A 27,040-nucleotide genomic window follows, 5' to 3' on the forward strand; every position below is an offset into this window, starting at 1 on the left:
GAATGAATCCACACAAAACCAAGACAAAATAAAGGTCAAACCAACCTCCTACAAAGCACTGAAAAGGTAATCAAGACTTTCCCAAGCCCCAAATACAAATGGCAGAGAGCACTAGTTCACTCAATAGGCGCCCACGTGCTGACGGAAGCCCCGCCCCAAGGGAGGCGGGGCCTGAGGTGCGGGGCGGGATTTGTCCGGACCGACCACGCCCTCTCTGGGCAGGGCGTAAGCAAGCGCGCCGCGCAGAAGCCCGCGCACCCCCGCGGTTTCCTAGGAGACGAAACACACAAGGCGCCAGAGCTTCACACGGGAGCCTACGAGGTGAGCGGCCGGTGCGGGCAGGTAATCCCTAGCGGGCTGCGGGGCTGCCACCCTCCGTCCGAGCCCAGCCCCAGCCTGTCCGGCGAGGCCTGCCCGGCATGTCCCCTCCGCGCCCTGTCCTACGAGGGCCAACCTCCGCCGAGAGAAGGGGCCTGGACACTGGTAGGGGGAGGGACGGCGGGGAGGAGGATCCGCGAGCGGGGGTGGAGCGGGAGGGGTCCTTCTGCGTCTGCTGCGATCCGTGCTCCCCAGGCCCCCCGGACCACTTTTCCGCGCTCCTCGACGGCGGGGAAGGTTCGGGGTCGGAGGATGACGGCGGGCATCCGTCGGTCCGAGGGACCCGGCCCCCAAACCTCTCCCTTACTACCCCCCCCCCCCACAACTCCCCCAGTCTCCACCCCCAGTCTGGAGGGGAAACTGCTTTCACGAGTGAGAAGCGGGATCGGGTCTCGGGAAGGCAGCCGAATTGAGTTCCGAACGACTAAAATGAAAAAGGAGGTAGAAAGAAACTGGGTCTAAATTCCGCCCTCATTCGTGCACCCCGAGGGACTCCCAGGTAAAAGCGGGATCCCGGCGCAGGGCCCCAGGACGGACCCCTTTCCCCGCACACCCGCAGGACCCCCGCCCCGGGAGGCTTTAAATCCCTGTTAGCGAAAAAGGACGAGACTCGGCTTAATGAAAACCTTCTTCCTGCAGATACGGTTTTCAAATTTAGGGACAGAGTCGGGGGCGGGGAAGGGGGGAGCAACAAAACTGATTTTAGGGGCTTGTAGTTTCCGTTCTCAAAGGGATTCGTTATATTTAAGTGATCATTTTTAATGAGCAGACATCTGTCCCGAGGACAACGAAATTCTCACAGAGTCAGAGTTATGGGACTTCCTTCATTCAGAAAACTGCTCATTTGGTCAAAGCAGCGGAGGAGGAGCGAGTTACTCTCCAGCCTTTTGGTTTTCCTCTGTGACCCCACCCCCCAGTTCACCGCGGCGACTGGGGAAGGGAGAAACTCCCCCTTCCTCCTCCACCCCAGGCGGCCACTTAACTGCCCCAGCGAAGCTGGCCTTGGGCAAGGATGCTCGATCTCCGCGTTGGGGTGGTTCTTTGTTTTCTTTAGTTTAACTTGGGAATACCATGTGAATATTAGCACACGGCACGATTTTTTTTTTTTTTAACCCTGGCAGCTTTGTTTTCCCATTGCAAAACTCTCCTTTTAATTTCTGTAAATACGTGTCTTACTTTGAGATCTTTTCTTTTCCTTCCTGTTTTGCTCTTCAAACAAGTTAGTGATTTTTAAGACGTTATTATTATTATTATTTTTTTTAAATATAAGTAATGCCAGCCTTGGAGTGATAGAATTACAGTAGGTTCTACGAAGACAAGTTGCAGACTTCCAAAGGTTATCTGTTCAGTGATTGGCAGACAAGTTTTACCCTCCATTTGCCCTCTATGTTAATCTTCTTTAATCCTATCTAAATCCCTGTTAGCTGGCAGAAGCTCCTGAGAATACGGCTTAAGTTTACAGTAATTGTACACTTAAATAACAATACGAAAACTATAATGGGAGAGAAATTATAAGGGTATTTACTTAATGTAGGTCTGTAATTGAGCCTCTAAGTCTTTTTCTTTAAATCAAAATATAAGGTTTGCTTAGCCATAGAAAGTCACTAAATATCGTAGCCTTATTGTAAAAAAATTCCAAGTTCCTAACAGTTCTGTTAAATAAGGATCGTAGTTGTATTACATTTACTTGTGTTCTGCCTCTCTGTGTATATATACATACATATGGAAATATATACACAGTTTAACCCTTGAACAACACAGGGATTAAGGGTGTGAGCCCCCAACAGTCGAAAATTCTAGTATAACTGTTGAATCCCCCAAGACCTAACAGTCCACTGTTGACAGAAACCTTACTGGTAACATAAAGAGTTAATCAACACATAGGTTGTACGTTATATGTATTGTGTGCTGTATTCTTCCAATAAAGTAAACGAGAGAAAGGAAACCATTATCAAGAAAATCATAAAGAAAATACATTTACAGCACTGTATGGTATTGATCAGAAACGAATCTGCATGTAAGTAGACCTGTGCAGTTGAAACGTGTTCAAGAGTCAACCCTACAGATGGAAATATTCACATACATAAGATGTCGTGTTGATACATCTCTGTCTTGCAGGATTAGTCTTCTATAGATGAACAGAGAAGAATAAATGTAACCTATGGAGAAATATTATTGTGTGTGAACTGGGGACCATAGGCAATGTATGTTTCTTAAGTTATATCTATTGCTTTTGACTAATAATTCTTTTAGGACCTTACTACGCTACACCGATGAAAGCAGTTGTTTACGTGCTATCAGTCAGTAGATACATGGGGGAAATTATTTTAAAAAACAAGAAAAACCTTTCGCCTTGTATCTGTGCCTCTTTCCATTAGGCCCTTGTCTTTGTATTTTCAGGGAAGATAAGGAGACAGCTGGAATGGTCAGCCTCTAACTCTGGAGAACTATTTATTTTCCAATTCAAATGACCCAAAGAGGCCTTTCTAAAATTTTATGTAAAGGTTAAGCAGGGCTCAAACTGGACAGAGGCTCTGAGAGCCACCAATCAGACCTTTTGAAAATCGATGTGATAGCCATAATCTTCGTCACTCACCCCATGGCTGGGAAATGGCCAAGTCCCTTGTTCATTCTTCCCTGAATGTAAGCAGAACCTATGGGATAGCCACCTTCACTTGAAATAAACTGTTCCCAAGGCCACCAGGGTGGCTCAGTTGGTTAAGTGTCCAACTCTTGATTTGTGCTCAGGTCATGATGTCACCATTGGTGAGGTCGGGCTCCATGCTATCTGCTTAGGATTCTCTCTCTCTCCCTCTCTGCCCCTTGTCCCACATGCATGTGCTCTGTCTCTCAAAAAAACAAAAACAACAACAACCCCCCCCCCCCCCCACAGAACCAAAACAAACAAACAAACTGTGTTTCTAGTGTTTATTTGGAACGTGGTTGGTTAGGCTTGGAATGCAGTTTCTATAGCTTCCATTCCAAAAAAACGGTTGGGGTTTCCAGGCCAGTGCAGAAAGTCATCAATGAGCGAATGATCTGTAATGCTAATAACACCGGTGATGGTGGTGGTGGTTGGTCTTAACAGTGGAAGACAAAGGAAAGGAAAGATTAATTCCACTTTTGGGGGTTAAGTCACCGCGAGGGAGAATTTTAACTATTGTTTCTTGCACACTCTCACCTCTGCTCTTCTGTTCCTACCCGGGCAGCTCCCTCTTTCATTCCCTTCTCACGCAATATGTCCTTTTCCAGAATTGCCTACGTTACTTCCTGCCCATCAGACCGTCAGTGCTTGTCCTCAGTGAGGTATTAACATGAAAGAAAAGATGATGCTATCATCCCATTGAATTTCTGAAGTAAGGAATTCATTCTCGTAAGGGAGCTCCACTTAGACTGTCTTCCTCCTGAACTCCTACTTTCTTTTCCTTCACTGTTTCTGGCCTGTTATTTTCCAGTGTCCTTCCGAGCATGGGGCCAGATGCAGGCTCGGGGTCTAGTAGGGTAGAGAGCACCACTAGCAATTTCCATTCAGTAGCATCTGGATGTTTTAGGGTAAGGAACTGGGTTATTTATCTTCAGGTGGAGGTGGGGGTGGGCAGCTTTCATTGTGGGGCAGAGTCTGCGTGGTTTTGAGGCAAAGAGGGGCAGGGGTGGTTCCTTGAGCTGCAACAGTGATTGTAAAAGCCAGTAAGAATGGGTTATTTAGAAGTTGGGGACCACCCTACAAAGAACAAACAGCCTCAAGCCTAATGCAGTTACTAGACTGACTCCATCTTGGATTCTCTGATTATAGACACATTATTTTATAGATTACAATCCTACTGATACAATGAATATATTCTCTACATTGTTACTCAACCAGAAGCGATCAGTCAACTTACAGAGAACACTTTTCCTTAAAATAGAGAGAAGTGTATGTCTTCTTAAATAAGGTAACTAGAAAAGGCGTCAAGCAACATAACATAATGATATGTTGCTAATGATATGTTGCAACTGCTAATGTTCAGTTGATAATGAACTGCAAAATGCTGATTTAATAACATTCTAAATGATAAGAATAAATACATTTTAGTCCACGTTTTGTTCAATCATAGCACATGGTACAAAACAAACAACCTAGGAGCTCCCAGCTGGCTCAGTCAGAAGAGCATGTGACTCTTGATCTGGGCATTGTGAGTTCGAGCCCCATGTTGGGAATAGAGGTTGCTTAAAAATAAAATCTTAAAAAAAAAAAAAAAAAAAAGATCTTTCAAATATAAATTTCCTTATACAGATAAAGGAAAAATCAAGAAAAGCAAATACATGTTTGTGTCAGGAATTGTGCAGGAGTGTTCACTCTATATTAATGCTGTAATTTTTTTTTTTTTTTTGAGAGAAAGAGAGAGTGGGAGTGAGGGAGAGGGGCAGAGAGAGAGAGAGAGAGAGAGAGAATCTCAAGCAGGCTCTAGGCTCAGCATGGAGCCTGACCTGGGGCTCAATTCCATGACCCTGGGATCATGTCCAGAGCTGAAATCAAGTGTCAGATACCCAACCGACTGAACCACCCAGGCTCCCCTAATGCCTTAGTATTTCGAATCCATGTATAGTATAAAGACCACTTACAAAAAACTTCATTTTTAGGCAAGTGGGGAGTCATTTGTTGGCATCCATTAAGCCCAGTAGCTCAGACTTAAGCTGAGGAAGGACCTCTAAGTAGATATGGAATCTACCACTACTGCTGTGATCTCTTTTTTAAGATCCTGGCTTCAGAGTTAGCACAACCTACATTAATTCGCACGTGACTTTGAAGGGGTTATGATCTACATGAAGTAAAATAAATGGTAAACAAATACACACTCCCTGTCATTTAAAAGCCCCCCAGGGTTCTTCCCACATTTCCTGTGGACAAATACATTCCTGTCTTGGGAAACAACACCATTTTATTGTCCTTCCCTGCACATGTTTGTTTCTTTTTCCCGAAAGTCTTCTTTTGGAAGCCTTGGGTACTTTGCCAACTACGACATGTCTCTGTGGGTCCTAAACTTCTGCACATAATAGAGAAATGATTCCTATGATTTTATTTGGTGGAAATGAAACAGTGTTACAGTGAAAGAAAAGGAATCTTTGAATGAAGCACCAAATTGTAACAGGCATTTTAACACCAACTATTTTAATGGTGCCAAGCATTTTATGATCGTCTGCAACTAAGCATATAATATTCTGTTATACAAGCTGTATAACAGAATGACAGATTTTTTTAAATGTTTATTTATTTTGAGAGAGAGAGAGAGAGAGAGAGAGAGAAAGAGCACAAGTGGGGGAAGGCCAAAGGGTCACAGAGAATCCCCAGCAGGCTCTGTGCTCTCAGCAAGGAGCCCTACACGGGGCTTGAACCCACAACCCATGAGATTAGGACTTGAGCTGAAATCAAAAGTCAGATGCTTAACCAACTGAGCCACTCAGGCACCCCCAAAATGAAAACTTTTTAAATAAATTTGTAACAATGTCATGCCATTATAGCCTTCATTTATTTTAGTGGGTGTACTTTTCAGATATTTTTCTACAGCTAGATTAAGATGCTGTTTGGGAAGAGTTACATAACATATGGTATATTCACCATACGACTTAAAAAATTTTTTTTTAATGTTTCTTTATTTTTGAGAGAGACAGAGATAGAATGCAAGTAGGTTAGGGGCAGAGAGAGAGGGAGACACAGAATCCGAAGCAGGCTCCGAGCTGACCCCAGCACAGAGCCCGATTCCAGGCTCGGACCCACGAGCTGGGAGATCGTGGCCCAAGCCGAAGTCAGACGCTCAACTGACTGAGCCACCCAGGCGCCCCAACCATATGACTTTTCTAAAATGTGCAGATTCCTGGATTCCGATACAGCTGGCCCAGGAGTTTCACATAAGGGATCATGGGCCAAGTAAATGTGATGCAAAAACTGATTCAAAGAATGGATATAGAATAGATGGTGATTTTCCAGTGCCTGATTTGGAATAATATAGGTTATATTCAGTATAAAAGGAATCATACAAATTCAGCCAGTATTTACTAAATATTCATGGGATAAATAACACAGTGCCATGGAAATGAAGATTTCATAAATGAGTATTACCAGTCTGCTTCCGCGAACTCCATTCCACGTAGCACAAAGGACTGACTGACAAATGGTTAGCATACTAGCATACATATTATAATTCTTCCCCGTGCTTAGGTTACCAGGAGATGTTTGAAGAGATTCTTCAATGAAAATTCCTTTTATTCATCTTGTTGTTTTCTTTCTTCTATAGGGTGTTCGTAAGAATGAAAGCACCATTTCCTTGCCAGATTCCTTATTCCTGTATTTCATGAACCTACGTAACCTTGGGCAAGAGCCTGTGTTTAACGATGACACAGCTGTCACCAGTGTAGCAACAACAGTCCAAGGGAAAAAGACGAATAAGGAAGCACTTACGTTTATATTCAACAAGGGAGTCGTCTCAGTCAACAACTTCTGTTACATTATTTTTCCAAGATGAACCGGTATACAACCATGAGGCAGCTGGGGGACGGCACGTATGGAAGCGTTCTGATGGGCAAGAGTAACGAATCTGGGGAGCTGGTGGCCATCAAAAGGTACCGTGCGCGACGCGGCCGACTTTGAGCATCCGATCTTCCTTTGCCTTTTCTTTAGAGATAGGCCTAGCTCGGACCCCATGCTTGTTTGGCTAATGCGGACTGCTGTTCTGGAGAAACACTGCCAAACGGGATTCCCCACTCACATTGTTTTCAGTTTTCTGGTTTGTCCGGGTACATTAATGATCAAAAAATATAAGTGCTCTGCTTTTTATGCATGAGAAATATGAACTGAAACTGAAGGCAATGTTTGGAAAGTGTTTAGAATTTAAAGTTGAGTACAGAGTAGAGCATATGATTGCTTTAAATTAATAGGCCTTGAAAGATGGTATTCATAGGACCAGTCGAGTCCTGAATGGCGTATGGTACTTTCCTAAGCTTACCAATGAGATAGAATTAACTATTATTAACCTAATCATCTTCTTTTTTTTTTTTAAGTTTATTTATTGATTTGGTGAGGTGGGGGCAGGGTCAGAGAGAGAGAGAGAGGATCCCCAGCAGGCTCTTACGCTGTCAGCACAGAGCTGGATGCGGGGCTCGAACCCATGAACCGTGAGATCATGATCTGAACTGAAGTCAAGAGTTGGACGCTCAACCGACTGAGCCACCGAGGCGCCCCAACTTACTTACCTTCTTAAGCTATCGTATTTCGTATCTATTATATGTAAAAAAGTTACTCCAAAGCTTAGTGATTTAAAACAAGAACAAACCTTTATTAATTCACACTTTGTGTGGGTCAGGAGTTTCGGGGGAGCTTAGCTGGACGGTTCTGGCTCCAGGTGTCTCATGAGTCACAGTCATCCGAAGGCTGGACTGGGACCGAGCGTCCACTTCGAAGGTGGCTCACTAGATGAGATTCCTAGGGCTGCTATAAAGAAGGAGCACAGACCAAGTGTCTGAAACAGGAGGTTGCCTTCTTCACAGCTCTGGAGGCTGGAAGTCAGAGATGAAGGCGTCAGCCGAGTTGGTTTCTTCCGTCGCCTCTCTTCTCGGCTCCCAGATGGCCGTGTTCTCCCTGTGTCCTCTAAAGGTGTCCTAATCTCCTTATAAGGACACTAGTAATATCAGATTACGACCCACCTAAAGACCTCACGTAACCTTAATTAATTCGTTCAAGTGTGTCTTTTAAATACAATCACACTCAGTTCCTGGGAGTTAGAACTTCAACATGGATTTGGTGGGGGTAAATGTAGCCAATAAATAGGCTGCTGTAACAAAGCGGAAGCTACAGACTGTGCGGCTGAAATGAGAGAAATGTACAGATTTTCAGTTCTGGAGGCTGGAAGTCTAAAATCAAGGTGTCAGAAGGCTTGGCTCCTTCTGAGGGCCATGAAGGAAGGATCTGTTCGAGGTCCCTCTCGTTGGCTTCTAGATGGCATTTTCTCCCTGTCTGTCTTCCACATGATCTTCCTTCCATGCATATCTCTGTGTGCAAATTTCCCCCAGTCACACTGGAATAAGTTCCACCCTAATAACTTCATTTTACCCTCACTGCCACTGTAAAGGCCCGTTTCCAAATCAAGTCACAGTCTGAGGTGCTGGGGGTTAGGACTTCAGCATATGGGTTTGTGTGCAGGGGTGGGCACAGTTTAGCCCAGAACACTCACTCACTGGCTGAGAAGTGGCCTCTTCACGTGGGCCTCCACAGAGGGTTGCTTGAATATTCTCATGACGTGGCCGTCACCTTCCTTCCGAACGAGTCTTGGAGACCAATTGCCAAATCAGCCAAGTGATGGCAATCTGAAATTTAAATGCTTTAACAAATGCTCATCAAGCGTTAAAAACTCTAAAATGTCATGATCTAAAACATTACATGTTTAAGGAAATAGTTTTATAAAATATTGACAGTAGCCATTATTATCAAATAAATGTACAATGTACCATAACTGAAATGAAATATTTACCGAGTGGGCTTAGTAAAATCAATACCCATTCATGACTGGGGGAAAAAAAAAAAAAACCTCTTAGCAAATAGGAATAAAAAGAAACTTCCCTAACTTGATAAGACTTATACGCTGCATCATCTTTATGTCGAAATATCAGAAGTATTGCCCATAGAGTTGGTTTTAAGGCCAGACTGCTTGCCATATTTCTACTAATTAAGATTGCATTGGTGAACTAATTAATTAATGCAATAAGAAAAAAAAAGGGGGGATAAATATTAGCCAAAATGAGATGAAATCATCCCTATTTGTAGATTAAATAATTGTATGCACTCACACAAATACTTCATTATATGTAAATTTATATATAAAATGTTTTGAAAGACCTGGAAAGCAACACATACAACTCACGAAAGCTGTGGCCTCTGGGAAGTGGGTAAAACATGAGGACGGAGATGAGGTTCGGTGGAATCATGCAATATTATTACCGGTGTTTTTATTTTACAAAATGCTCATCGTGTCTTGTGGGTGGCAGAATCACGTGTGTGTCTCGCGGTCCCAGTTCGTAAAATGGGGAACGAGGCCTCACCTGCGTAGATCTGAGTAGAGCCTTGAAAGCACTGAGGCGTCTAAAACTGTAAGAAGTCAAATTCATTTGAGGGCTGAGAAGAGGCCATATGCATATAATTTAGGAATGCTTTGGGGTTTGAAATAAAAAAAAAAAAAACCCTAACCAAATAACTTAAACAGGCATTTAACTTAACAAGTAACTTAGAGATTTATTTCTCTCACATAATAAAAAGTCTGGAGGTAGGCAGCCCAGGGCTAGTACCTTGTGCATGCTGTTTTCATGACCTAAGTTCTGTTGTCTTCAGAAAATAGGCGCCTCACCTCCATCCAGAAGACCTCTGGTTACTTCTCATTGGCCGGAAGCGTGTCACATAGAGCACCCGGCTGTTCGGGAGGGAGGCTGGGAAGCTGAGTACTTCGCTGAGCATTTTGTACCCTGAGCTGTGTTAGTAAAGAGGAAGGAAAGAGTGGCTTTTCGACAGTCAAACCATGTGCTAGACCGTGTTCCTAACTTAAGTAAGGACACAGCAAAAATGAATGAGAAGGAGGAGGAGTCATGTGGAAGGCTTGAGAAAAAGTTAAATGTCCATTCAGCACATTCATTGTTAAGCTCCCACCACACTGGTGCTCAGGCCGAAATGGGAATGAGATAGATGAGTTACAACGTGTAAGTGAGGAAAACCAACAGATTGGACAAATTATGACACAAAATATGGTAAGTCCTCTGATGGGGGAATAACGGGTCCCAGGGGAGCACAGAGAAGTGATGCTGGAGAAATATGCTGGAAGCTTCCCGTAGAAAATGAGATCTCAAGAGTGAGGGGGGACAAAATACCAAGAAAAAGAGGAGGGAGAAGAGTGCTCTAAGCAGCAAGGATAATATGTATGATGGCCGGGAGGCAAGAAAATAGGAACGCTTGCGTGGGCTGCATAGCTGAAAGAAGGGTAGGTGGCCCGAGTGTAGGTTCTGAGTGTGGCAGAGGAGGGTCATGAGGCTAAAGGGTGAAGTCACAAAGCCAGGGCAACGAGTTCGTGTAGCTTGACTAGAAGGCGATGAAGGATTCTAAGCAGGAGAGTCCATACGATCCAGGACTGCTGTAGAATGGTCCCTTTGGCAAAAGAGCGGATACCTGATCAAAGAGGTCAAGGCTGGACATGAGGTGACCAGTCAGGAGGCTGGTATAGTCCTCGTGGTTAGAGGTGGTGGTGACCTGATCTAGGAAGATAGCATTGGGTATGGACAGAAGTGGAAGCACTCAAGAGACATGTAGGAGCCAGGCTCTGTAGAAACTGGTGACTGGGCATGGCGGAAAGGAGGAAAGCACGTGGAAGAGTCCGGGCTCACTCCTGGGCTTCTTGCTGAAATGCCTAGTGGTGGTGCCGTTCTCCATGACAGGGGAAATCACAGGCTTAGCGGTAAAGCTGGGTTCACTTGTGGACATAATAGCTTTAAGGCGCCTATAGGTAACTGAATATTTGCATTCAAAACAGGTCTGGGCTAGGGGCACCTGGATGGCTCAGTCAGTTGAGCGTCTGACTTCAGCTCAGATCATTATCTCATGGTCTGGGAATTCAAGCCCCGTGTCGGGCTTTGTGCTGACAGCTCAGAGCCTGGATCCTTCTTCAGATCCTGTGTCTCCCTCTCTCTCTGACCCTCCCCCGTTCATGCTCTGTCTCTCTCTCTCTCTCAAAAATAAACGTTAAAAAAAAATTTTACATCTTATTGGCTAGAAATGGATCACATGTATTATGGATCACCTTGTATTATCTGCTGCCATTTAAGAAAAAAAAAGCTGCAACACCATTCATTCTCGTGGTTAGCAGTAAGATCCTCTTATCTCATTAAATTTAAACTATTTATTAAACTCTCTACTTTTTAAGGACTTGAAAGGCAATTCTATTTCTGAGGGTCTCCTGTTTGTGGGATAGTTCCTCATGAGCCCATCTGTGAGCACAGAAATTCATCCATTCATGTAGTAAATATTTATTGAGCACTTACTGTATGCCAAAAAACTGCTCTAGGCATGTGGGGGTGTCCCCAAGGAGCTTACATTTGAGGAGAGGGGAGGACTCAACATCGTAAGTAAGTATTCGACAGTATGTTAGAGGTGATAATAAGTGCTATGGAGAAAAAGCAGAGTAGGGGCAGTGACCTAGCAATAGTACCATGCTTTTCTTAAGAGCATGAGCTGGGCTGGGGCACCTGGGTGGCTCAGTCGGTTTAGCATCCAACTCTTGGTTTTGGCTCAGGTCATGATCTCACGGTTTGTGAGTTCAAGCCCCACATCAGGCTCTGTGCTGACAGTGCAGAGCCTGCTTGGGATTCTCTTCTCTCTCCCTCTCTCAGCCTCTCCCCTGCTTGCATGTGCTCTCTCTCTCTCTCAAAATAAATAAACTTTAAAAAAAAGATGACTAGTTGGGAATAGATGATTAGATGGGCATAGCACCTTAATAAGTATACATGAAATTCTGATTCACTAAGGATATTTTAGAAATAATAGCAGTGATGCCATTCATGTCTTATTGTCGCTGATCACAGATATTGGCAAAAACAAGACCATCCAGTATTTACTGAGTGCTGAACGAAGCAGTTTACAATAACCTTTTCATAGGCAGTGGTTTCTACTTTGCAGCTACAGAATTTGGGGCACAGAATCATCAATGGGCCATCTGTACAAGGTCACACGATCCGTAAGCCACTGAGCAAGGATCTGAATCCAGCAGGACAATGCCACAGCCTACGTTCTTAAAAAAATTTTTTTTTCATTTTATTTATTTATTTAGAGAGAGACAGAGACAGAGACAGAGAGAGAGAGAGAGTTCACGAGCAAGGGAGAGGGGCAGAGAGAGAGGGAGAGAGAATCTTAAGCAGGGTGTACATTCAGCACAGAGCCTGATGTGGGCTCAGTCCTACAACCCTGGGATCATGACCTGAGTCAGAATCAAGAGTCTGACGTTCAACTGACCTAGCCACCCAGATACCCCATAGGCCACATTCTTAGCTACCATGGCGTGCTGCGTTCATTTACTCATTTCCTTACTCTTGTGTATGACACTCTTGTAAGGGCTCTGAATAATTCCTACAGGAATTAGTTTAATCAATAAAGACGACTTAAGCTTCCTGAGAATCTTCTGGAACATATCAGTAGGAGATTATACTACTAAATGAAAGCAGCAAGGCATATAGGGTCTTTATTTTCATAATCCAGCCTTGTAATTTTTATACACAAGGAAAATTTTTTTTAGAACGTGAATCCTCTTTTTTCTCGTGTCCCATTTTGCACGGTGACTAAAAATCTGTTCATATAAAAATACAACTTCTACCTGCAGTGTATATAGTGGAATTATTTTGTTGCCTTTATTACTTTATTACTTCTGGTATATTTATCCCTAATGGTAACACTGGGATGGAAGAGGGAAAGTAAAGAACAAAATTCAAGAAAGCTATTTCTGGGCAACCTACTGAATGGGAGAAGATATTTGCAAATAGCATATCTGATGAGGAATTAATACCCAAAATATATAAAGAACTTATACAACTCAACACCAAAAAACCCAATCCAAATAAAAAATGGACAGGGGACCTGAATAGACGTTTTTCCAAAGAAGAAATACAGATGGCCAACAGACACACGAAAAGATGCTCAACGTCACTAATCATCGGGGAAATACAAATCAAATCCACAATGAGATACCACCTCACATTTGTCAGAATGGTTCAAATGAAAATGACAAGAAGTAATAAGTGTTGGTGAGGATGTGGAGAAAATGGAACCCTTGTGCACTGTTGGTGGGAATGTAAACTGGTGCAGGCACTGTGGAAAGCAGTATGGAGGTTCCTCAAAAAATTAAAAATAGAGGGGCGCCTGGGTGGCTTGGTTGGTTAAGCGTCCGACTTCGGCTCAGGTCATGATCTCACGGTCCGTGAGTTCGAGCCCTGCGTCGGGCTTTGTGCTGACAGCTCAGAGCCTGGAGCCTGTTTCAGATTCTGTGTCTCCCTCTCTCTCTGCCCCTCCCCTGTTCATGCTCTGTTGTCTCTCTCTGTCTCAAAAATAAATAATTGTTAAAAAAAGAAATTAAAAAAATTAAAAATAGAAATACCATACGACTTAGGAATTCTATTACAGGGTATCTACCCCACAAAAATGAAAAACACTAATTCTAAAAGATACGTGCACCCCTGTGTTTACCACAGGATCATTTATAATAATCAAGATATGAAAGCAACCCGTGTCCCTTGATAGATGAATGGATAAAGAAGATGTGGTATATATGTATGTGTGGGTGTGTGATAATTATAGATATATATATATATAACTTATATATATAATTTATATATAGTATATAATTTATATATAATTTGTATATAGTATATAATATATTTTATATATATTTATGTATAAATATTATATATTAGATATAATTTTATGTTATTGTATTTTATATAATATATATTATATTTTATATAAGTATATATTATATTTATGTATTTTATATATAATTTATATATTTTGTATAATAACTTATATATAAGTATATATAAATATACTTATATACTTATATACATATACTTACACTTACATACATTTATATAAATTATATATATAAAGTGATAATTATACACACACACACACAGAGGAATATTACTCAGCCATTAAAAAAGAATGAAATCTTGTGATTTGCAACGATGTGGATGGAGCTAGAGAGTACTATGCTAAGCGAAATAAGTCAGAGAAAGACAAATGCCATATGATTTCACGCATATGTGGAAATTTTTTAAAGTACAGCAAAGGGAATAGTCAATAATACTGTAGTTACATTGTATGGTGACAGATGGGGACTACACTTATGGTGAGTATTTCATAATGTACATAATTTTCGAATCACTATGTTATATACCTGAAACCAATACAACATTGTATGTCAACTATACTTCAAGAATAAAAATTAAGAACAAAATCTTTTTGAAAAGAAAGCTATTTCTAAGGTTTGGTTACTTTTGAATTTTTATTGACTTGAATCACTTAACTTTATGGGCTTCCTGTTTAAAGCTGGGGTAATGATACAGAATTTGTCAGATCAAATTATTTTACTACATTTGCTCCCAAAATTTATGACTTCCTTCCCCTCTCCACCTCAGTGTTTCATATTTATCTGTTAAGTTCTAGAAAGAGATTTGGAAGAGGCTCTGTTAGAAAAACACAATCAACTGATTAGAGACATGTGAGAATTCACCCAGAAAGGAAGATTAATGGTAATACTTTCACCATTGTGTTTAAAGCAGAATTTCAGGTATGACATAAGTGTGAACCTGTACCAAACAGCCTTGAGATATACAGAAGGGAGGTGGCTCCCTTTTAAGGAGGAGGAAGAGAGAGATCATAGCTTGCCCAAAATGGAAACTAGAGTAAGAAAGCCAACAGTGTTATTGGTGTTGGAAATCCTGTCCCTGTACACTAAACTTCTCTTATTTTATTTCAGGATGAAGAGAAAGTTCTATTCTTGGGATGAATGTATGAACTTGAGAGAAGTTAAGGTAAAAAACCTACGGATGGAAAGAACCCAAGGAGGCCTTAACTCTGCCTCACCCTGTCCCATTTCTGAAGATGGCTGCTGAAGGGGTTGTTCTGTTCTTTGTAGGAAGCAGTCCAAAGATAACTGTATTTCTTATGTTTTTTTTTTTTTATCTTCCTACGTAAAGTAATTTCTCATTCCCCATCCAAATGTCAGTGGAGAACAGAAAATTACCCTCATATTTGAAAGTATACACTCTCACTTTTAAAAGAGCACTTTCCTTCATGCTATCAAAGGAAAGACAACTTTTAACAACTACAAACCATTTCTTTCTATGTTATGCTGTATGACCTGGATACATTTTTGGAGACATTTGTATGGAATGTCACACAGTTAAGTCAGAAGAAAGTTAAACCTGTTGAATAGACGGGAGAGACAAAAGTGACAGATTGAAACGTTTGGTGGGTAACATCAACTGTTTATGTTTGCCCTTCCATTCATTACTGGAAACAATCACTGCTTGCTTTAACTTAGTCATGTAAAATATTGTAGACACTGAAACTGAATTCATTAATGAGCTCAGAAGATCACTTAAGGTAATTATCATAGGTAGCACTGATGAGGTTTTGCCAACTTCTATAACTTGGCTTTAAGAATTTTATTGCGTATTTGCTGTGCTGCAGTCTCTCAAGAAGCTTAACCATGCCAACGTGATCAAACTAAAAGAAGTCATCAGAGAAAATGATCATCTCTATTTTATATTTGAATATATGAAAGAAAACCTCTATCAATTAATGAAAGACAGGTATGTCTTTATTTTACAAACACCATAATTTTTTCCCTGTTACCTCCTCTCTGAGTTCCTTGGATCCCTTCAACACGTCACACTTTACAGCATGAAGGGTTGGTCACCCCGAGAGTGAATCCAAACTAATTAGCTGATATCCTCATAACTCGAAGAAGAACCAGCTCTGACACAGTCACCATTTTTCTGGTGTCATCTCGTAAAAGTCAAGGTAGGGACACCTGGGCGACTCAAGTCAGTGAAACATCTGACTCTTAATTTCGGCTCAGGTCCGGATCTCATGGTTCATGAGATCGAGCCCTGTGTCGGACTCTGTGCTGACAGCATAGAGCCTGCTTGGGATTCTGTCTCTCCCTCTCTCTCTGCCTCTCCCCGACTCATGTGCTCTCGCTCTCTTTCTCTGTAAAATAAGTAAACATTTTTTTTAAAGCAGGTAAAATGGACATTAATCTCCCACATGAGACCAGTAGCTACCAGCAAAATATTTACCTCCCCGAGCTCGTGGCACATGACTGAAGCTCTCTCTCTTCACACGTTTAGAAATTAAAATGAGGATTTCTTTGGAATTGGTAACACATCAAGTCTTATCATTCACTTAAATGTTCTAATAAATGAACTTACTAGATCCCTTCATGAAACCTGCTTCCTTCCTCCCTTCTTTCATGAACCTTTCACAAAGTGCCGGACAGAGTAATGAAGCAATGAAAATGTTCTCAATTTTGTCCAAGGCCAGTTTTATTACTGAGCATTCAACTGTAGACAGGTTTTGTTTCAAAAAGTACAGTGTGTGTGTTTATATGAAATATTTATCTTGATTTTTTTTTTTTTAAGTTTGTTTATTTGCTGCACTGACAGTGGAGAGCCCACACAGGGCTCAATCTCAACAACCATGAGATCACGACCTGAGCGGAAATCAAGAGTCAGATGCTTAACCAACCGAGCCACCCAGGCGCCCCCATTTTACCCGCTTTTAAAGCCAGAGGTGTTCAACAAAAGATCCTATAATACTTTATAAACACACTTCCCAGTGGAATGCTGATTGCTATCTCTGTATCTCTTTCATACACACATACATACCCACTCAAAGTAATCCTTAAGGATGGTGAGTGGATTTTTCTTTAATCACATTTTTCCTTCTTTCAAAACATACTTATTGAATGCCTGTTATGCTCCACAGGCTAATGTCCTATCATTAATAGCAGTTAAAATAATGGTAAAGAAAATTTCAACCCCTCAAATCAGTGTTTATTTTTCTCCAGCTCTTTCTAGCCCATGGAAACAGGCATGCATGGTTTTTTTTTACTTAGTTTCAATTTTAGTGGTGATAACTTTTTTATTTGATTGATTCACTTACAAGCGTTTTGTTTTGCTGATACATAATCTTCAGTTACTATTGTTAGTATGTTCTGTTAAATGGCTATACCATGCTTCCCACCTCTCTTTTATTTAAAAGAAATAACTATCAGGGGGAGAATACATTAATTATACTGTATCATACTGATGAGATTATTTTGTAGTCATTAAAAGTGATAATTTGGGGCGCCTGGGTGGCGCAGTCGGTTAAGCGTCCGACTTCAGCCAGGTCACGATCTCGCGGTCCGTGAGTTCGAGCCCCCCGTCAGGCTCTGGGCTGATGGCTCAGAGCCTGGAGCCTGTTTCCGATTCTGTGTCTCCCTTTCTCTCTGCCCCTCCCCCGCTCATGCTCTGTCTCTCTCTGTCCCAAAAATAAATAAACGTTGAAAAAAAAAATTTAAAAAAAAAGTGATAATTATAATGAATATGAAAATGCCTATGAATGGATAATAAAACAAATAAAAATTATAATTATGTAACATTGAAACGTAATATAAAAGTTATACATGTAAATGGATTCGTATTGGACCAGAATACGGAAAAATCAAAATAGTTTTTTAATCAGGTGTTGATGGATAGTCCTAAATGTTTGGCTTCTAATAATCATACTCTTTAAAATGTATGAAATGATATATTGAGATATAGTTGTGGAAGAAAAAGATATATTTAAAAAAAATTTTTTTAATTTTTTTTAACGTTTATTTATTTTTGAGACAGAGAGAGACAGAGCATGAACAGGGGAGGGTCAGAGAGAGAGGGGGACACAGAATCCAAAGCAGGCTCCAGGCTCTGAGCTGTCAGTACAGAGCCCGACGCGGGGCTCGAACTCACGGACGGCGAGATCGTGACCTGAGCCGAAGTCGGCCGCTTAACCGACTGAGCCACCCAGGCACCCCTAAAAAAATTTTTTTTAATGTTTATTTATTTCTGAGACGGAGAGAGAGCATGAGTGGGGGAGGGGCAGAGAGAGAGGGAGACAAAGAATCCGAAGCAGGCTCCAGGCTCTTAAGCCGTCAGCACAGAGCCCCACGCGGGGCTCAAACTCACAGACCACCCGATCATGACCTGAGCCGAAGTCGGACACTCAACCTACTGAGCCACCCAGGCGCCCGAAAAAGATATTTTTAAAAAAAGATATTAAGTAAATATAAATATTTAAAATGTTATACTTTCATCTGATTTTAAAAATATATAAATCTGTGCTGAGTGGATAATGCGATAGCAAAGGAACAATAAAAATAGTCAAGTTTGGAATTTCATGATTTAGTTCTGATTTAGTTCATGATTTCTAAATTAAGTGGAAATAAAAATGATACTGTTGGATGATTATTCAATGTAAGAGGGATAAATTTAACAACAGTTGTACATGGCAAAGAGCTGTTTGAGGCTAAGTGGCTTTCTTACACTTTGTTTTTGGTAGCTTAACTTCCTGAAGCGTTATTTTGAGGATCAAGATTAATTTAAAAGCCTTTTTTATTCACGTAATCTTTTTTTCTATTTTAACTGAAGGCCAATATATATAAACCTTTGCTCTGATGCTATAACTGTACCTTTAATTTATAGCATTCATTATATAATTTAAATTGTTGGCAAGGATAAAAATATTTTGTTTTTTTTAAAATGTATTTTAAAAATATTTCAATAATACGGGGCTGGCTCAGTTGGAAAGACATGTGACTCTTAATCCCAGGGTCATGAGTTCAAGCCCCATGTTGGGTGTACAGATTACTAACATACATACATACATACATACATACATACATAAATAAATAAATAAATAAATAAATAAATTACTTAAAAAATATTTCAATAATATATGATCAATAGTATTTTCAAGCTTTATATAAGATCAGTGTGTATCTTTCTCTATTGTGTGTTTTCAGCCCATTTGGTGAGATATTTTAGAACATTACATAAGCATATAATATAGTTAACAATGTAATATTCAGAAATAGGCCATTTTCCATATGTTGAGAGCATTTTGAATAAACATTTGAATCCAGGGGCGCCTGGGTGGCTCAGTCAAACGTTAAGCGTCAGACTTGGGCCCAGGTCATGATCTCACGGTTTATGAGTTTGAGCCCCACGTCGGGCTCTGTGCTGACAGCTCAGAACCTGGAGCCTGCTTCAGCTTCTGTGTTTCCCTCTCTCTCAGCCCATCCCCCACTCGCTCTCTGTCTCTCTCTGTCTCTCTCTCTCTCTCTCTCAAAAATAAATAAACATAAAAAAAAACCCACTCTAACCCAATCAATCATGCTGTGATAAAGATGTTAGAAAATGTTGAAATTATGATGAGCTTTAAAAGCTTAAAATGATTACTTCTAAAACACTGCTTGGTTTCAGGGTCAAAGAGAATTAATTCATGTTAACAACTAATATGTTTCAGTCTTAATTTAGGCTTTATTAGGGTCTTTATGTAAATACCATATAAAGCTGCACCGTCCAATACTGTAGCTAGTAGTCACATGTGGCTCTCGAACTCCTGAAACGTGGCTCGTCTGGACTGAGATGTTCTTTAAAGGTAAAATAAAAATACACACCAGACTTTGAAAACTTGGTCCAAAAAAAAAAAGTAAATTCATTAATAATTTTTATATTGACTACATGTTGAAATGATACCTGGTATAGATACTAAATGAAATATTGTTAAAAATTAATTTCACCTGTGTCTTTTGTTTTAATGTGGCTACTAGAAAAAAAGTAAACACATAAGTGTTTCTCATTTGTGGTTCTTAATATATTTTTCCATTGGACAGTACCAGTAGGCAATACAGAACTGAAGCAGTTGTGCCCCTAAAACTCTTAAAGCCTCTATCACACAGATTTGCACACCTGGCTTACTTGACTATTAGGAGTTTTCCAATTTACTTTGCTTCTCTTGGGACAGTTTAAAATTTAGCTATTGAATATTCGTGCAGATACATTCATTACTGGGTTTGAGTTTTTACCGAACATCAAAACAAACAAAAATTCTAATGGTCACGTTTCACATTTACAACCTTTCAACAACTATAGAGCTACCTTTAACCAGTATCATGAGGCTAACAGGGGCTCCGAGGGAGGAAGAACATCTCCTTTCTTGTTTGTTTTGGTTGGTTGGTTAACAGAGTTACACGACTGTTTGACTGTTTATTTGTTCGTGTCTTCACAGAGACAAGCTGTTCCCTGAGTCAGTCATCAGAAATATTATGTATCAAATATTACAAGGACTGGCATTCATCCATAAACATGGTAGGTTTAAATTTCATTTCCCTGCCTCTTTAGATGACTGTCAAGGTCACGAGGTCACGTACAGGAATTGTACATAAACTGTTAAGTAATGTTCTATTGAGTAACTACAACTTTGGAGTATGTGCCTACTATATACAATGGTATTTCTGTAATCTCGAACTATCTTCCTCCAGAGCAGAATTTGTTAACACTTTGATCATCAGCTGTTAGTCCCAGTTACAATAAACTCATCCTATAATCGCCTGCCCTGATTTTACCCTGGAAATGAAAACAAAGCAAACAAAATGCCCTTCTTTTGGAAAAGATCGGAATGCTTTGATCACATGACCCCTTATTAACGTTTAAATAGTTTAAAGCGCCCATGCTATGGTGTTTTATAGTTTTCCTTAGTATTTACATTTAGTTGTTTCTGTTCTTTGTGTTTCATATTGTTGCCGGTTCTGTTCTTTGAATGAAATTAAGGAAGGTGCTTGGTCTTATTTTTATGAATCTCTCATTTATGTGATCTTAAAATTTATAGTCTTTTATATACCTATCAAACCAAAATAATTAGTCCAAAAAGTTAACATAATCAGTATGAAAGTTTTTAGCGAACATTTGTTTAGAATCACTAGATGTTCCGATATTAAATTGGAAGGGTTTGTGCCAGACCACCGCTGCGTTCTGAACGGAGGCGTTTGGAAATCACCAGCATCAGTCTCCTTTCACATTTCATCCCATAGTTTATATGAGAAGATATGAAAGGAGAAACTTTCCCCTTTAACTGTTACACGAGATAATTTAATGTCTAAAAATGCTATCTAAGGGCACCTGGGTGGCTCAGTCGCTGAGTCAGCTGACTCTTGATTTTGGTGCGGGTCATGGATTCACGGTTCGTGGGATCAAGCTTCGCCTCAGGATCTGTGCTGATAGAGCAGAGCCTGCTTGGGATTTCCTCTCTCCCTCTCTCTCTTCCCCTCTCCCACTCACGTGAGCACACATTCTCTGTCTCTCATAATAAATAAGCATTTAAATAAATAGATAAAAATGCTACTTATGTATTCCACATAAGCATTGTCAGAACATTCCTGAATCCCACTTTTTGGTCCTTTAAACGTCTAAAACCTACGGCAACATACTACAACCCACTGGTAAAAGCCAGTCATTTATTAATTACATGGAAATAGAGGACATATACTGTTTTAACTGTTCATAGTGGATTTTCCATCTTCAGCCCATTTTGTAATACTGACCAGCATGGAAACTCGTGATGTTTGCCTGAGTTAATTTATGCCAGTAGAAACCAATGTGCGGAAAAATCAAAAGCATTATGAGTTATTTGATTTTTGGAAAGACTTTTGTGATTTACTGATATTTTTTAGGTTAGGAATAAAATTGGTTTAGATTCCTTGGGTCTATAGGAGGAACTCCCAGCCACGTCTGAGCATAAGAGATGCAGGAAGAAGTTGGCTTGGGGGTTGACGAATTAAAAGTAAAGAACACGAATGATGTGCAGTTGGCTCCACAACTGATGACAGTGACTGGGGACGCCAGACTCCAAGAACAATAGATATTTTTACAGAAGCTACATTATTCTTGCTACAGTGGACAAGCATCTCAGATGTACTACTTTGAGCAAACATTTTTAACACAGCGGCTGTCCCAACATAACACTAATATTTTAGTTAAAATAGGACCACGTTACCAATACCCTTATCTTAGTGAGAATGGGGAAAACCTCAACTGTACAAATATGTAATTGGTTTGATTCTCTACGATTTTACGGATTATGTCAGTCGACTCCCCACCACCTGTGTTCCTGTTCTTGTCTCCGCGGTAAAAAAAAAAAAAAAGTGCAGTGTATTTCCCTTGGAAGTTTGTGAAATGGATCTCGGCAGCTATTTTGAGTAAGAAGTACCAGATGACACTGGGTACAAAACTGCTGTGATGTCACCAATGTCGAGCCCGCACTGGCTTAGAAGGAATTAGAAAAGCTTAGGCTTAAAACTCGGCTTAAAAAGTTCGGGCTGAAGCTACGTGAAACCCGCTCCCACAACGATCACCTACAGCGGATCCTAAAAGGGACCAGGCCCCCTCTTGACTCTCGCGCCTCGCAAGGTCATTGGAATACAGGCCACCCGTGTGTCACCGGCGTGCGTTAGATGGCCCTTAGAAATGTATGAAGAGGGTTTTCATGTCCTTCTTCCTGGGTTTTCTGCCTCGTGTTCACTGACCTGCCTTTCAGCTTCAGTCACCATTTATTTTACATACTGAACTGGTAAATAACCATTATAATTATTGGGCTTTTCAATAAAGCAGCTACCAGGAGAGAACTGAGCTGGTAAATAACACAACTGCAAATGAAAGAATTGGCTAAAGTGGGTGCAGTTGCGTTTTCGTTTAATGGACTTTTCAAATAAGTGACATCAGCCTGAATAGGCAGCTTTCCTCGGGCTTTGATTAGGCTCCTTCTCTTCTGCCCTCCCCCTCCTCATCTGCTGCACAGCAGTGACCATAATACGTCCTTAAGGTGGTCGTGCAAATTAATGGAGATAATCATAATGTGGCCAGTGTCTAGCTCAGTGCTTGAACTTACCGGATTCACAAATAGAAATATGTGTTAAGTGGGAATTTTTAATGACCTTAGGTACAGTGGGAACTTTCTTGCCAATTTATTTTGAACGCAGGGTGCCTGCCACCATCACCTTTTAGACAATAGTTAGGGTTTATTTTTTTCCTAAGTTCACATTCCTAATTACAACAGAGAAGTTCACTTATATTTTGTTTAGGTTTCAAGTATGTTTAAACGTGATGATCAATTATTGTTTTCCCTCTCTGTTCCCAAGGTTTTTTTCATAGGGATATGAAACCAGAAAACTTGCTTTGTATGGGCCCAGAACTTGTAAAAATTGCTGATTTTGGACTTGCAAGGGAATTAAGATCACAGCCACCATATACTGATTATGTATCTACCCGATGGTGAGTAGTTTCATGCAATTCTGTAGAGGTTTATGTCTGTGTTGAAGTTTTGCCACAAAAGATTGTTACATCGCTTTCTGGAGGTTCCATATCGAGTATTTAAAACAAAATATAAAACTGACTTTTGCATTCTGCGGAGAAAGAAGGATTGGGTCATGACTATTCTGAAGGAAAAAGGATTTCATTAATTGATTCATTCATTCGGCAAACATTTGTTGAGCACGTACTATGTGCTAGATTCTATCTCAGGCACGGGGAACACGGAAGTGAACGTCACAGGAAAAAAATCTCTGTCTCATGCTGCTTACATGACATCCAATAAACAAATAAAAACATCATTGGGGGGGGCAGGGCACCTGGGTGGCTCAGTTGGTTAACCATCCAAGTTCAGCTCAGGTCATGATCTCATGGTTCGTGAGTTCGAGCCCCGCGTCGGGCTCTGTGCTGACGGCTTAGAGCCTGGAGCCCGCTTTGGATTCTATGTCTCCCTCTCTCTCTGCTCCTCCCCCGCTCACACTGTGTCTCTCTGTCTCAAAAATAAATAAACGTAAAAAAAAAAACCCAAAAACCAAGAAACGTCATGCATTACCAACAGAAAGACATGCACATCCTCATCAGAAGACATGTAATAGTCCCAAACTGCAAGCTACCCAAACGTCCATCAGGAGCAGTGGAATATATTCACCCAGTAGAATGCTTTATAGCAATGAGAATGAAAAGCCTACAGCCACACACAACAGTATGACTGAGTCTCACAGATATAATGCGGAGAGCAAGAGGCCAAACAGGAAAAAAGTACATATGGTAGGATTCCACTTACATAAAGTGAAACCTAATGTATGCTGTCAGCAGTCAGGGTAGCAGTTACGTGAATAGTGACAGTGAGTGCGGAAGAGGTTTTTCTTGAACTTGGTGCTGCGTCAGTGGATGTGTTCTATTTGTGGAAATCTATCAAGTTGCCCTCTTACAATACGTGCACTTTTCTGTGTGTGTGTGTGTGTGTGTGTGTGTGTGTGTGTATGTGTGTTACATTCCAGGAAAAAGAAGCATATTGGTAAATCAGGTGGTGATACATTATTATGGAGAAAAATAAAATATGGACAGGGACAGGGAGTTGGGTGGGTAGGGGAAGGACAGGGCATGTTGCTATTGTAAAGAGAGGCTCTCGCTGAGAAGGAGAGGCTAGGGCAAGAAGGAGCTTTCACGCAGAGAAAATGCTGAGTGCAAAGGCCTTGAGACGGGAGCGCCATGCGTGAATTCTGCCAAGAGCAGGATGAACAGGGACGACTGTAGGAGGAAATGAGGCGAGAGAGTGTATGGAGTGGCCAGATCTCATGGGTCCTTACAGGTCATTGTAAGGACTGTGGTGGCTTCTTAATCCGGGCGGGTGAACTGGGGAGCCCCTGGAGGGTATTGAGAAGAGGTGTGATATGTTTTAGGTTGAGTATCTTTCTGTTTTAGGTTGAGTATCTGTTTTCATCTGGGTAAATTTAGGTTCCATACTGAAACGGAATGAAATTGAGACTTGTTTTCAGCATCCAAACTTGGCAAAACATTCAAAACAATGAGTTTTATCTCACAAAAAGCTCAAGGCATAGTAACAAGCATTGGCAAGGACGCGGAGAGACCGGATCCCTCACACATCACTGGTGTGAGCGTGAAATGGTGCAAAAGAGTCAGTGGTTCCTCAGGGGTTAAACATCCAGTTACTACGTGATCCAGCAACTCCACACACATTTCTCCGGTATGTAGCCCAGGGAAATGGAAACACACATCCACACAGAAACTTACACATGCATGTTCACAACGGCACTACTTATAATAGCCCCAAATTGGAAACAACCCAAGTGCCCATCCACTGGTGAGTGGATAAATAAGGTATACTAGGGCCATATCATGGAATACGATTCGGCAGGAAGAAGAATGAAATACTGATACGTGCCACAGCATGGACGAACCTTGACAACATGCTAAGTGAAAGAGGCCAGTCACCAAGGACCAGAAAGCGTGTGGTTCCACTGGTAAAGCTAGAGCACTGGGAATACAGGGTTTTGGGGGAGGTATGGGGTTTCTTTGGGGGACAATGAAAATGGTCAAAGTTGATTGTGATGATGGATTACACACTCCATGAATATACTTAAAGCCCCTGAGTCATACGCTTTTAAATGGAGAGTTGTATGTTATGACATTATGTGAATTATATCTCAATAAACCTGTCAAAGAAAGGTACTCGGGATAGAAGCAAAAGAAAAAACAAAAAAAAAAAAAAAAAAACCACACACACACACACACTGTGACACATTTGGGCTGAAAAATCTACACATTTCAATACGGAAAAAAAGAAGTGAGAAGTGAGAATATTTCCTACCAGGTAGCTTTGCTCTCGTAAATAGTGTATTTTTCTCCATGAAAATACATGTTAGTTAAGGGAATGGAATCAATTGAAGGAATCAGCACTTTCAAACTGATAAGTAAAAAGAAGGAAAAAAAAAACCCACACTACTTAGGGACAATCTTTGCTAATCTTTTGTTTTCTATCCTTCATATAAATATAGCATGGATACAACGCTTGGTAAAATTATACAACTGTTCTCATTCAGAATGTATCTGCTTCCCTTCAAAGCCCTTCTCCCCGCCACCCCCCAACTGTGTGTTACAGCATTTATTTCCATATTTATTCATTTGAGTTCCTATCTTAGGCCACTTGGACACTTCATTTAAATTTGTCTCCAGCTCCACCAACTGTTTGTGGTCAGGGAAGATATGTTACGTCCAACGTAACCCGAACACATTGTATAAATGCCGGATGCACAGAAAGCACTTCATACCGATCCCTTGGTTGAAATGCATGACCAAACAGAATAGAACCTTACTGCCACACCATCTTTGAACCCACAGTCAAATTGGCCTCTTTTCTTTTGTTTTCCATTTTCATAGGTATCGTGCTCCTGAAGTTTTATTAAGATCTTCAGTTTATAGCTCTCCCATTGATGTATGGGCTGTAGGGAGTATAATGGCCGAACTGTATACATTAAGACCACTTTTCCCAGGGACAAGTGAGGTCGATGAAATCTTTAAGATTTGCCAAGTTTTAGGGACTCCCAAAAAAGTGAGTACTCTCGTCCTTAAGTTGTTATAACTTCTGGTTATTTATAACTTTTACCTTGGCTATCTTATATCTTTCATTTTCAAATAGGCTTATGTTTTAATGGTTATTTGTTCTTATAATCCTTTTTTTTTTAATTGGGTGGGATGAGAAGCCAGAGTCCCCACCAGACTAAAGAAGAAAAGATTCTTGCCTTTAAGAACTTAAGGGAATACTCTATAATTAGCATTGCTGACTGCATAGATATCCTTGCTTAGACTCTCCTACTTGCTCTGTGAATGTTCATTGGCATCGCCTCATTAATCCCAGGTGTCCTGGACCATTTTCGCTTAAGCTTTTCGTGTTTCTTTCTATGTACCTCTGCCCTGGACATGTGATGTCTTGAACCGACTACTTTTCAATTAACTATTGCATTCAGCTAGACCTTACTTTCTGATACGTACTTAATAAGTATGTATCATTATCATTACATCCTAATTGTATTCACATGTGCCTTGTAGTTAACATCGGACAAGTAAACAGTTATTAGAGATTTACTGCAATTTGTCATTTCCCAGCTATGTGCAGTTTTTAACACTGGATGGGATGTATGTAACATATAATAAGGGTCTTTGGGATGATCAGCTGCTTGGTATATCAGTTGTC

The 27,040-nt window shown here is 40.8% G+C and overlaps 1 protein-coding gene across 11 annotated transcripts in view; it reads left to right on the plus strand.

The window, feature by feature from the left end:
• Positions 1-210: 210 nt before the first annotated feature.
• MAK (male germ cell associated kinase) overlaps positions 211-27,040 on the plus strand; it is a 75,372-nt gene continuing 48,542 nt past the window's right edge. For 8 of the 11 annotated variants that reach the window (XM_040460687.1, XM_040460691.1, XM_040460692.1 and 5 more), the window contains exons 1-7: positions 352-483; positions 6,651-6,975; positions 14,910-14,964; positions 15,626-15,747; positions 20,252-20,331; positions 23,157-23,289; positions 26,227-26,398. In XM_040460687.1, coding sequence (XP_040316621.1) covers positions 6,875-6,975; positions 14,910-14,964; positions 15,626-15,747; positions 20,252-20,331; positions 23,157-23,289; positions 26,227-26,398 — 663 coding nt within the window. In that variant the 5' untranslated portion in view covers positions 352-483; positions 6,651-6,874. The other 3 variants (XM_040460689.1, XM_040460688.1, XM_040460690.1) reach the window with 3 other exon arrangements.

This window comes from Herpailurus yagouaroundi, unplaced genomic scaffold, assembly GCF_014898765.1.
Source record: "Herpailurus yagouaroundi ecotype Mexico unplaced genomic scaffold, PumYag 250, whole genome shotgun sequence".
Lineage (NCBI taxonomy): Eukaryota > Metazoa > Chordata > Mammalia > Carnivora > Felidae > Herpailurus > Herpailurus yagouaroundi.